The sequence below is a fragment of the Hyperoodon ampullatus genome (genome assembly GCF_949752795.1).
Source record: "Hyperoodon ampullatus genome assembly, chromosome: 2".
NCBI lineage: Eukaryota > Metazoa > Chordata > Mammalia > Artiodactyla > Ziphiidae > Hyperoodon > Hyperoodon ampullatus.
The window spans coordinates 42,388,168-42,400,970 of NC_136915.1; the positions used below are offsets into that span (position 1 = coordinate 42,388,168).

Here is a 12,803-nt window from a genome sequence, read left to right on the forward strand (position 1 = left end):
GGCAACCAAACATAGTATTTATTTGGATGGTTTATTTTAAAACAGTAGTAAACTTTTCATTTTTCTTTATCATAAAACCTTTTCCTATATATCTTATCACCTGGTGAGAAATTTTCAACAATATGTTAATTATTCATGTCATAAGTTGACCTATAATAAGGTAATACATATATGCAGTGGTTAAAAGTATGGCCTGTGGAGCCAGGAAATTCTCAGTTTCAAATTCAGCTACATACACCACTTGTCAGTCATGAAATTCAAGGTAAATAACTTTACATCTCTGAGCATCACTTTCTTCACCTACAAAGAGAGATATAATACCTCAGAAGTCTTTTGTGTGTATTAAATGAGATAAACTATATATATCATTCCTTACAGGGTATGGCAAACAATAAATAATAAAGTGATACTTACTATTGTTTTTCCCTTTATGTTCTTGCTGCTATTAGTTAAATTTTTATTTATAAGTAAAAATATTTTTATTAATCTTAAAATCTCACTTTATGAAGACCATTTTGTTCACTATCTGTCCTCCTTCATTTATTAATTCCTCTGGTGCTCTCTCTTGCTCTCTCTCTCCCCACTCCTTCTGGGGCTCCCATTATGCATATACTGATCTCTTTGATGGTATTGCATAAACCCCTTAAGCTTCCCTCACTCTATTTCATTCTTTTTACTTTTGTTCCTCTGATTGCATTATTTCCAATAATATGTATTCAAATTCACTGATTCTTTCTTCTGCTTTAGTCTGCCATTAAAGTCCTGTAGGAAGTTTTTTCAGTTCAGTTACTGTGTTCTTCAGCTTCATGCTTTCTATCAACATTTGGTACTTTCAGCATTATCTCTCTCTCTGATGAAATTGTCACTTTGTTCATGCAATGTTTTCTTGACCTTGGTGAAAATCTTTATAACAGTTATTTTGATTTCTCTGTCAGATAAATCATGTAACTCCATTTCTTTAGAGTCAGTTTCTGATAGTACACTAGGTGCTAAGGAACGAAAATTAATAAGAAAACATCACTGACTTCAAGGAATTTTCAGTGATAAGGAAAAGGAAAGAGATCATTAAATGACTGCAATGCAATAAAAACTATCATAGCAGAGGCCGGTAAATCATAGAAGAGGTGCCTGTAAATATACAGGTAGAGACGGGTAAACCTGCCTGGGAGGTGCTGTGTCTCAGAGGAAGAAATGCTGGCCTGAGTCTGAATTAACATTTTACCAAGTAGAGAAAGGCATCTGGGGCACAGAGAAAATGGCATCTGCAAAGGTACAAAGACTTGAGAGAAGTTGGTGGACTGGGGAACAGCAAGAAATTAAATATGGCTTTTTATCAAAGCTAACAGAAAATTAATCTTTTTAATTGTTGGTAAAAACAACCATGGTACTTAGGGTTCAGAGAACTGTCATATAACTGGAATGTCCCTTCAATCACACACACACATACAAACACATTATTCAAAACCAAAAATAATCAACAACTGTTTATAAAACAAAGTTATGTTTAACTTTCTCATTAATATTTTCAACATATTCTGAATACCTACTATGTGCTTATATGCCATTCAGAGTATGAGGCTCAGATATAAAGAAGTTAATAAGATTCAACTACTACTGGGTGGAAATTCACAATTAAGCCCTGTTCTCCCTAACAGAATACTCACAGCATTTGCTGTTTACGAAGTATATTACTTTTTCTGTTTTGTTTGTGTTCAACTGAATCTTTTCTTTAATTGCTTCTTTATAGAGAAGACTGCTTTCAGAAAGACTAAGAACCAGGTATACAGTAGGCATTGAATAATTAATAATTTATCAAGTATTCAAATTATATTAGTTTTATCCCAAAAGAAATAATATCTGGGTAAGCATTTGATAAAATATAAGGTACTGCATAAATGTTCATTAGTACTACCATTATCCTTCTAATCATTTATAACAACAAAAACATAGCACTTCATTTTTAAGTATTTGCAAGTTAGTTCATTCAAAATAGATTTTTCCTGACAACTTATTTCATTATGGTAAAAAATTAAATGGGTTGAATCACACTAAATGGTCAGATGGCATTAGATTCCAAAAACAACTCACTAGACAAGCTCAAAAGAAAAGGCCTTTGATACACTCACCACTTTCAAAGCAAGCATCAAAGATAAGATGTCCTTTCTTGGGCTGTCCACAGTATCCAGTTGGAAGCACCATATATTTGCTCACATTCCCTCCGATGGTATCATCATTTCCCAGATCATTGCCTATTGTTCAAAAAAATTGGCTCATGTTAAACAGAAATCATAATGCATTTAGTAACAGAAGTCCAATAAAATTTTTACCACTAATTTCTCCCCTCCCCTGTAATTTGGTGCTTATCCAGGAATTAAAAAAATTAACCACATATTGTGGTAGAGTAGAAAGAGAATAGATTTTTAAATCAAAAAGATATAGGCTCACATCTTATCGCTACTACATATTAATTCTCTGCGTCACAAAGCAATCAACCAAATCCTTTTAAGCCTCAGTTTCTCTCATCCACAAAAAGGGAATGGTAAAACCCATATTTCTAAATTGTGTTATGAGAATTAGGTATGAAAAATATCTAGTATAACTACTGAAATGCAAAAGATGTTTGTATTTCAGTGCACAAGTGAGACTCATTGTAAGAGGCAGAGCTGTAAAAGAAAACAATCCTCTACACCTGGGGGAAGAGCACGAAACAGTCCTGGGCCTAAGACTATATATCAACATTATTGAAGGTCCCCTACCCCTGGGGAAGGAGTAAAAAACAATCGCTCACAAAACATATCAAAGATTCAAAGCAGAATTAAAAGAGGAAAGAGAAGTGGGATCACTGAAAAAACCCCACTCCAACATCAGAACATACAGGGCCTGCCTAAGACCTAGGCTAGACCAGTATAAAAGAAACACTCCTAATCCCTCAATACCAATATAGCAAGCACTGGATAACAAACAAAGCAATCTAATTCTAGCATAGGGACAAAAGTATAGATAGAAACCCCCTCTGTAATAGGAGTATCCAAGGGAAGGACAAAAGTTTAAGGTGGAGCAGAACATTGAAGAAAAACCCTCAATCACCCTAGCCCTTTCCTTCATGAATAAAGTATCACTAGAAGCATATGAAGCCAGTGGCAAAATGAAGACAACCATAGCAACAATGAAACTCAACCCAGCTAAACTCCTGACTGGGTAGATATAAACCCTCAAACAAATACACCTAGGATAAGAGGTGCAAGCATTGTGACATATAATATTTATATCATTCTCTACAGTTCTACATGAGTTATACAGTATTCAATAAAAAAGTGTGGAACATACAAAAAACTCAAGAAAAAAACAACCTACTATCTTGGGAGAAAAAATAAACAGAACTAAATTCAGAAATGACCAGACACTGGAATTATCAGAGTTTGAATTTAAAATAACTAAGAATAATATGTTAAATTTTCTAGTAGAAAATGAGGACAAAATGCATGAACAAATGGAGAATTTCAGTAGAGAGATGGAAATTACAGTAATAAGCCAAAAGGAAATGCTAATGCTAAAAAACACAATAAAAGAGATAAAGAATGTCTTCAGTATACTCATCAGTAGGCTTGACACAGATGAGGAAAGAACTGTGAACTCCAAATCAATAGAAATAAACAGAACAAAAACAAGGAAAAGAAAAGAAAAAAAAACAGCAACTAAGGGCTGTGGAATAAAATAAAATAATCTAATGTACGTATAACTGGAATTCCAGAAGGAGATCGAAGGGCAGAAGAAATATTTGAAGAGATAATACCTGAAATTTTCCCACATTTAATGAAGGATATACAACTACAGGCCCAAGAAGCACCAAGCAGAATATACTTTTTAACTTGGTATTTCATATTTAAAAATATAAATCACATAAAAATGAACTAAGATAAAAAATTAGACTACTCATAAGAAACTGAAAAACAGAAGTCAAAGGAATAACATCTTAAAGTTATTGAAAGAAAAAAATGTCAACCTAAAATTTTAGACCTGGAACTTCCCTGGTGGTCCAGTGGTTAAGATTCCGCACTCCCGGGGCTTCCCTGGTGGCGCAGTGGTTGAGAGTCCGCCTGCTGATGCAGGGGACATGGGTTCATGCCCCGGTCCGGGAAGATCCCACATGCCGCGGAGCAGCTGGGCCCGTGAGCCATGGCCACTGAGCCTGCATGTCCGGAGCCTGTGCTCCGCAATGGGAGAGGCCACAACAGTGAGAGGCCCGCATACCGAAAATAAAAAAATTTAAAAAAAAGATTCCACACTCCCAATGCAGGGGGCCCAGGTTCAACCTCTGGTAAGGGAACTAGATCCCACATGCCATAACTAAGAGCCCACAGGCCACAACTAAAAAGAGCCCATATGCTGCAACTAAAAGATCCTGCATACCACAATGAAGATCTTGCACACAACAATGAAGATCCTGTGTGCTGCAACTAAGACCCGGTTGCAGCCAAATAAATAAATAAATAAAAATTTTAAAATAAATAAATAAAATTTTAGACCCAGTGGAAATATCTTTCAAAACTTAAAGCCACAATAAAAGTATTTTGAGAAAAACAAAAGATGAGAAAATTCATTATCAGCAGTATGATATTATAAGAAATTTTAAAGAGAGTTCTTCAGGCAAAAGGAAAAATGATACCAGGCATAAACAAAGGAAGGAAGGACTCGAGAAATGATATAAATTGACATAAATATAAATGTTATTTTTAATCACTCTAAAAGATACATGACCAGCTAAAGAAAAGATAAGAGCAATGAGCTGTGGGTTTATGCCATAAGTAAGAGTAAAAATATGTAACAATAATAGCACAAAAGATAGGATGAAGCAATTGGAAGTATTGTCTAAATTTCTTAAACTAAATATAAAACTGCATAATATTGTTTGAAAGTAGATGAACTATAATAAAGATGTATATTGAAAAGCCTAGGATAAACACTAAAAATAGTTTTAAATAAGCCAATAGTGAGGGTAAAATGGAACTAAAACAAATAGCTAATTAATCCAAAAGGAAGCAGAAAACAAAAGAGGAGAGAGGGAACAAAGAACAGATGGAGCAAGTAGACAAAAACTACCACAATATTATAATTAAATGCAAACATATATTAAATAATCTTACATGTAACTTAGGCAATTTTATAATAAATTTATGCCAGATTAAATACATAGGAAAAACCAATGAGATGCTGTCTATAGAAAATCAAGTTTAAATATAAAGACATGGGTAAGTTAAAAGTAAAAGGATTTAAAAGACATTCCATGCAAACAATAATCAAAACAGACTCAGAGAGGCTATATTAAGGTCAGCCAGTGTAGAATTAAGAACAAGAAATAATACTAGGCATAAAGAGGACATTATATAATAAGGGAGTCAATTCACCAAGAATACATAAAAATCCTAAATATGTATGCACCTAAAAACAGAGCTTCAAAACACATGAAGGATAATTGATAGAAATAATTACATTGGAACTCCTTCAACACTACCATCTCTGTAATCAATAGAACTTGACAAATTAACAACATAAGGAATGAAAAATGGAACATCACTAAAATCCTACAGGCATAATAAGGGAATATCATGAACAACCTTAAGTCATAATTTTGTGAACTAAGATGAAATGACAAAGCAGACGAGTACATTACAAAAATAGAAAACTAAATTACCAGCTTTCCTTATGAATGCAGACTCAAAATCCTCAGCAAATTATTATCAAATCAATGTAAAAAGTATAATACATAATGACCAAGTACAATTTATCTTGGGAATGCAAGACTTGTTCAATGTTCAGAAATCAATGCAATTCACCATATCCATAGACTAAAAATCAAATCTATATGATCATCCCAATAAATGGGGGAAAAATTCTGATAAAATTAAATATCTATTATCAGCATGAGAAGAATTAAAGGGAATTCCTCAACTTGATTAAGGTATATATTTATATGCTATATAATATATATAAAGAATACAGCTAAATTATATTTAATTGTTAAAGACTAAAATTTTTCTGCCTAATACTGGACACATGACAAGGATGTCCATTCTCATCACTCCTATTCAACATCATTCTAAGAGTTCTAAACAAGAAGACAAGAAAGAGAAAACAAGAAGACAAAAAGGAGAAATAAAAGGTATACATACTATCTCTATTCATAAACAACATAATTGTCTAGATAGAAAATCTCAAAAAATTTACTAAAAGCTACTATATGTAATAAATGAGTTCAGCAAGGTTACAGGACAAAAGGTCAATATAAAAAATCAATTGTATTTCTTATACTAGCAACAAACAACTGTAAATTAAAATAAAAAGCACTAACGTGTACAATAACGCCAAAAACTACAAAATATTTAGGTATAATCTGACAAATCTGTGCAAGATCTGTATGCTTAAAATTAAAAACATGGATAGGATATATCCAAAAGGGCCTAAATAAGTAGAAAAATAAACCATGTTAATGGATTAGAAGACTCACTATTGCCAAGATATCAATCTCCATAAATTGATCTATAGACTCAGCACAATCCCAACCAAGTACCCAGCAAGCTGGTTCTAAATTTATGTGGAAAAGTAAACAAACTAAAACAACCAAAACAATTTTCTTAAGGAATAGTATGGAATTAGAGAGGTGATAGACACATATTTCATTGGAACAGAACAGACTGTGTAGAAATACATCCACACATATATGGTCAGTTGATTTTTAATAAAGTACAAAGGTAATTCAATGTATAGAGGGTAAATTTACCCCAAATGGTGTTGGATGAGTTAGTAATCCATATACTAAAACCAACCAGACATCACACATAAAAATTAATGCAAAATAAATCAAACACCCAAATGTAAAATATAAAACTTATAGAAGAAAATATGAAAGTTTTCCACACACAAAAGAATGAGGTTAGAACCTTACCTGACACCATATACAAAAATTAACTCTGAATGGATCAAAGACCTACATGTAAGAGATGAAACTAAAACTCTTAGAAAAAAACAGAGGGAAATCTCCATGTCATTAATTCTTGATTTGGCAATGACTTCTTGGATATGACACCAACAGCACTGCTAACAAAAGAAAAAAATAAAATAAACTTCATCTAAATTAAAAACATGTGTGCATTAAGCACCATCAACAGAGTAAATTGACAACCTACAGAATGGAAAAAAAATCTGTGAATTACATATCTGATAAGAGGTTAACATCCAGAATATATAAAAAACTCCTACAACTCAACAACCAAAACAAAAAGAAAAATTCCAAAATAGGCAAAGAACCTGAATAGACATTTCTCCAAAGAAATACAAGTAGCCAATAAATACATAAAAAGATACTCAACATCACTAGTCATTAAGTAAAAGCAAGTCAAAACCATGAGCTACCACTTCCCACCTATTAGGATGGCCACTATCAAAAAAATGAAAAATAATTTGGTCAAGACATAGAAAAACCAGAACACTTGCACATTGCTGGTGGAAAATTATAATGGTACAGCCACTGTGGAAAACAGGCTGGTGGCATAAAAACAGTTTCAAACATAAAATTACCATAGATCCAACAATTCCACTCCTAAGCATATACTCAAAAGAATTGAAATTAGGGACTCAGATACTTGTATACCAATGTTCATGGCAACATTATTCTCATAGCCAAAAGATAGAAACAACCCAAATTCCATCAACATATGAATAAAATTTTTAATATTGTAGATACATACAATGAAATATTTATTATTCAGCCATAAAAAGGAGTGAAATTCTGATACAGGCTACAACATGGATGAACCCTGAAAACATTAGGCAAAATGACAAAAGCCAGACAATGACAAATATTGTATGATTCCACTTATATGAGGTACCTAGAATAGGCAAATTCATAGAGAAAGAAAGTAAAACAGAGGTTACCAGGAGCTGGATGGAGGAGTGAATGGGAGTTATAATTTAATAGGTAGAGAAAGTTTCCATTTCAGATCATGAAAAAGTTTTGGAAAAGGGTAGTGGTGGTGGTTACACAACAGTGTGAATGTACTTAATGCCACTGAATTGTACACTTAAAATGGTTAAAATGGTAAAAGTTATGTACATTTTACCACCAAAAAAACCCCTTAAACATGAAATAAATGGAAAGTATTTTTTAAGTGGCCAAATGAAAAAGAAGTATGAGAATATCTGTGTATCCTTATGTTAGGCAAGATTTTACTATATAAGACATGAAAATCACAAACCATAAAAGAAAAAAGTTATAAACTGGATTTTATTAAATTAAAATTTGCTGCTCTTTGAAAGGCATTATTAATTAAAAGAAAAAGTCGAGCCATGGACTGAGAGAAAATACTTGCAACACACATATCTGATTAAGGACTATATCAAGAATACATAAAAGATTTTATCAGATATTTCACCAAAGAGGATAAATAGGTGTCAAATAAGTCCATGAAAACATGCCCAACAGCATTAGTCAATAGGGAACTGCAAATTAAAACCACAATGAAATACTACTACATACTTAAAAAGGCTAAAATCAAACTGACCAAACCAAGAATTGATGATGACACACTCAATTGAAACTTTCATGCATTTCTAGTAGAAATGTAAAGTGGTATAACCACCCTGAAAAATAGTTTAGTACTTTGTTATAAAATTAAATATACACTTAACATACAACCCAGATAGTCCACTCTTAGGTGGAATACCGAAGAGTTGTAAAAACATACGTTAAAAAAAAAAAAAAAACCTATACATGACTGTTTACAGCAGCTTTGTTCATAATCACCCCCAAAACTGGAAACAACCCAAATGCTTTCAACTGGTGAATGTATAAACAATCTCTAGTACATCCATGCAATGGCATACAAATCAGCAATAAAATGGAAGAAATTATTGACACACATGACCACATGTGTGAATCTCAAGTGCACTATAATAAAAGGAAAAAGCCGAACTGTAAAGTCTACATCCTTTATAATCCAATTATATAACATTTTTTAAAGGCAAAATTAGGTATTTTTAAAAAACAAAAACAAAAATCTGTGGCTGTCAGGGGCTGCAGATAAAAAAAGGGGTTGACTACAATTTAATCAATCAAATTGTACAATCAAATGTATAATACAATCAAAACTTTGAAATCTTCTTTGACCCCTGCCTATCTCAGCAGAGTTAGATAAACCTTCCTTTCATTTGCCAGAGTGGTATATATGCACACATGTGTGTTTAATGGTGAATGTCTGCAACAGTGACTTGCAAACTCCTCCAGAAAACTCCTCAAGGTACTCAGGGGTAATGGAGAGGAAAGCACTTGCTAATATGACAACTACTAGCCATGACAGGGTAACTAGGACTAGATCCATACTCCCACCATAAACAACTAGAAAACTGGACAAATATATACAAAACAACTCTTTTCAGACTTACATGACAAGCAGTTGCCAAACTGTGATGCCTGAGAGAAAGGGAAAAAATGAGGTGCACCTAATGTTAGTACTAGTTTTTAGATTAGTGGCACTTTCTGGAAGATGGTACAAGAAGAGTGTTCCCAAACATAACACGGTGGTTTTCTGAGTTGAAAAGACAGAAGTAAGAGTTTGGAGAGGCTGAGCAAAGTTTGAAGGTCAGACTATGAATAGGAGAGCACTACAAGAGCCAGAGCACCAAAATTCTACAGAATATCTGCTTAAGACCTTGTCTGAATGTAAAGCCATGTAGAGTGAAACTCCATGAGACCAGACAAAGAGTGACTAGGAAGCTATAGATTAACAATTTCCAAAGCGTACAGTGCTGGGAAACATTCAAGATGCAACCATCCAGAATGGAGAATCCAGGTTGAAAACTCAGGGCATTAAGCAGAGATCCCAGAAAGGGATCTCTAGCCATGAACAATTGGAAAATGAAATTTGAAACACAGTACCATTTATAAGACCATCAAAAACACAAAATACCCAGCCTTAAATTAACAAATTATATATATAAGAACTGTATACTGAAAACTAAAAAAAAACATTGCTGATGGATATTAAGGAAGAGCCAATTAAATGGCAAGGTATACCATGTTCATGGAATTGGTCTCCAGATTCAATGCCATACCAATCAAAATCTCAGCAGCATTTTTTCTAGAAATCAACAAACTGACTCTAAAATTTATGTGGAAAATCAAAGGGCCTGAAATAGCCAATATAATTTTGAAAAATAAGAGTTGAAGAACTTACATGATAAGACTTCAGGAAAGTCATATAAATCAGTGGACCAGAATACAGGGTGAAGAAATACATCCATATACATACGGTCAATTAAGTTTCAACAAAGGTGTAATGATAATTTAATATGGAAAGAACAGTTTATAAAACAAATAGTGCTTAAGAACTGTACAGCTCTTTAGGGAAAAAAATGAACCTCATATATATGCATGATGATGGCGGAGGTCACATGGGTGTATATTATATATTTGCCAAAACTATTAAATTGTAGAGTAAAAATAGGTACATTTCATTATATGTAAACTATATCTCAAAAAGATTACTTTTAAATATTTAAAAGTGAAAGAGCAAGAATTGATTTTCATGTCACAGAATTAATCCATATATATGGATGGAGATTTTACATAAATATACATGCATATACATATATACATATATATAAAGTAAAATTATCCTATGACTCATACCCCTCAAACCCTGTTCCCATTTCCTAGATGAAAATGCTCTTAACCACTTCTGTTTTTACTTTCTCAGGTATTATTCTACACAATATCTTTATTCCTCTATATCTTAATTTATCAACATCAAACAGTATCTATTGAAACTCTTATATGAAAGATAAGGAAATAGTTTGTGTACATTATTCTCCACTTCTCTTTCTAACAACTTTAGTTAGTTCTATTGCTATTTTAATTATTCTGTTGAGTTGGTTATCATTGTGAGCAGTATTCCCAGGGGGCATTTTGGAAATTTGTTGAGGCATTTTTGTTTGTTTATTTTCATAATTGAAAGAGCACTGATGGCACTTGAGTGGTAGAGACCAGGGATGCTAGAGGTAGTGCAAAGTAGAGAAAAGTCCAGTATGACTTCCAAATGTCAGATATATTCATATATTCATGTATACAGATATCCATGTATGTAAAAATCTTAGTTATAATTATGTGAGCTTAGAACCTAACTGTTTTACACATGCAAAGCACTTTGTATGGCTTTAATAAACACTGATTTTTCCAAGGAACTATCTAACATGTAAATCAAGGAAAGACTATAATTGATTTGTTCATAATTTCATCCTGAAGTATCACCATTTTAAAAAATCATGTCACCAACAGCATTATCACTCATTGTAACTGATTTGCTAATACAACACTCCTATATCAGTTAATATTTGTAGCAGTTGTGATTACAGTGATTCTCACACAAATACAAACATTGGAACTCTTTATTATGTTTTCCATATGCCTAGATAAATGCATATCCCTGTTTTTCCTCGTGGAGAAATCCTACTCATCCTGTAGACCTATGTGAAATGTTATCTCCTCTAGGAAGTCTTACCTGACTTCCCCAAGCAATGACAGTCCTCTAGAATGATAGGAAGTCCTCTTCCCCAGCAATGATTGTTCCTCTACATTGCCACAACATCTTATTCCTCAAAACATACTTACCTTTTTATTATTGACTTATTATGTATTCATTATGTATTTCTTTTTACTCCTAGTGATTGTGGTTTCTCTTCAGAAGAATCTAATGTCTTTTCTTTTTATCACCACTTTCTCTCTCCACCCCAGGTATGACACAATGCTTGGCACAACACCAGTAATCTACAAATAGTCATTGATTTACTGAAATAAAAAAGGACTTTTAGGAGCTAAATTTGATTTCAATATTGAATATTGGTTTTTGTTTGTCTATTGAGAGCACAGGGAATATATGATATTCATCAAAAGAACAAACAACTTCCGGGTAAGATGGCGGAAGAGTAAGACGCGGAGATCACCTTCCTCCCCACGGATACACCAGAAATACAGCTACACGTGGAACAACTCCTACAGAACACCTACTGAACGCTGGCAGAAGACCCCAGACCTCCCAAAAGGCAAGAAACTCCCCACATACCTGGGTAGGGCAAAGCGGAGAGATTCCCGCACAGAGGAGCGGTGCCGAGCGGCACTCACCAGCCCGAGAGGCTTGTCTGCTCGCCCGCCGGGGCGGGCGGTGCTGGAAGCTGAGGCTCGGGCTTCGGTCAGAGCGCAGGGAGAGGACTGGGGCTGGCGGCGAGAACTCAGCCTGAAGGAGGCTAATGTGCCACAGCTAGCCGGAAGGGAGTCCGGGAAAACTCTGGAGCTGCCGAAGAGGCAAGAGACTTTTTCTTCCCTCTTGGTTTCCTGGTGCGCGAGGAGAGGGGATTAAGAGCGCTGCTTAAAGGGGCTCCACAGACGGGCGCGAGTCACGACGGAAAGCGCGGAGCCCAGTGACGGGAGTGGGACGCTGGGGCTGCTGCTGCCGCCACCAAGAAGCCTGTGTGCGAGCGCAGGTCACTGTCCACACCGCCCTTCCGGGAGCCTGTGCAGCCCGCCACTGCCGGGGTCCCGGGATCCAGGGGCGGCTTCCCTGGGAGAACGCATGGCGCGCCTCGGGCTGGTGCAACGTCACGCCGACCTCTACCGCTGCAGGCTCGCCCCGCACTCCATGCCCCTCCCTCCCGCCTGGCCTCAGTGAGCCAGAGTCCCCGAAGAGGCTGCTCCTTTAACCCTGTCCTGTCTGAGCGAAGAACAGACGCCCTCCGGCGACCTACACGCAGAGGCG

The 12,803-nt window shown here is 35.0% G+C and overlaps 1 protein-coding gene across 1 annotated transcript in view; it reads right to left on the bottom strand.

Moving 5' to 3' along the window:
* The window catches only part of AGBL4 (AGBL carboxypeptidase 4), a gene marked incomplete at both ends in the record, with an annotated part of 1,416,455 nt that overhangs the window by 1,281,550 nt on the left and 122,102 nt on the right, over nucleotides 1–12,803 (bottom strand). The window contains 1 exon segment of the mRNA XM_079697489.1: nucleotides 2,127–2,249. Coding sequence (XP_079553615.1) covers nucleotides 2,127–2,249 — 123 coding nt within the window.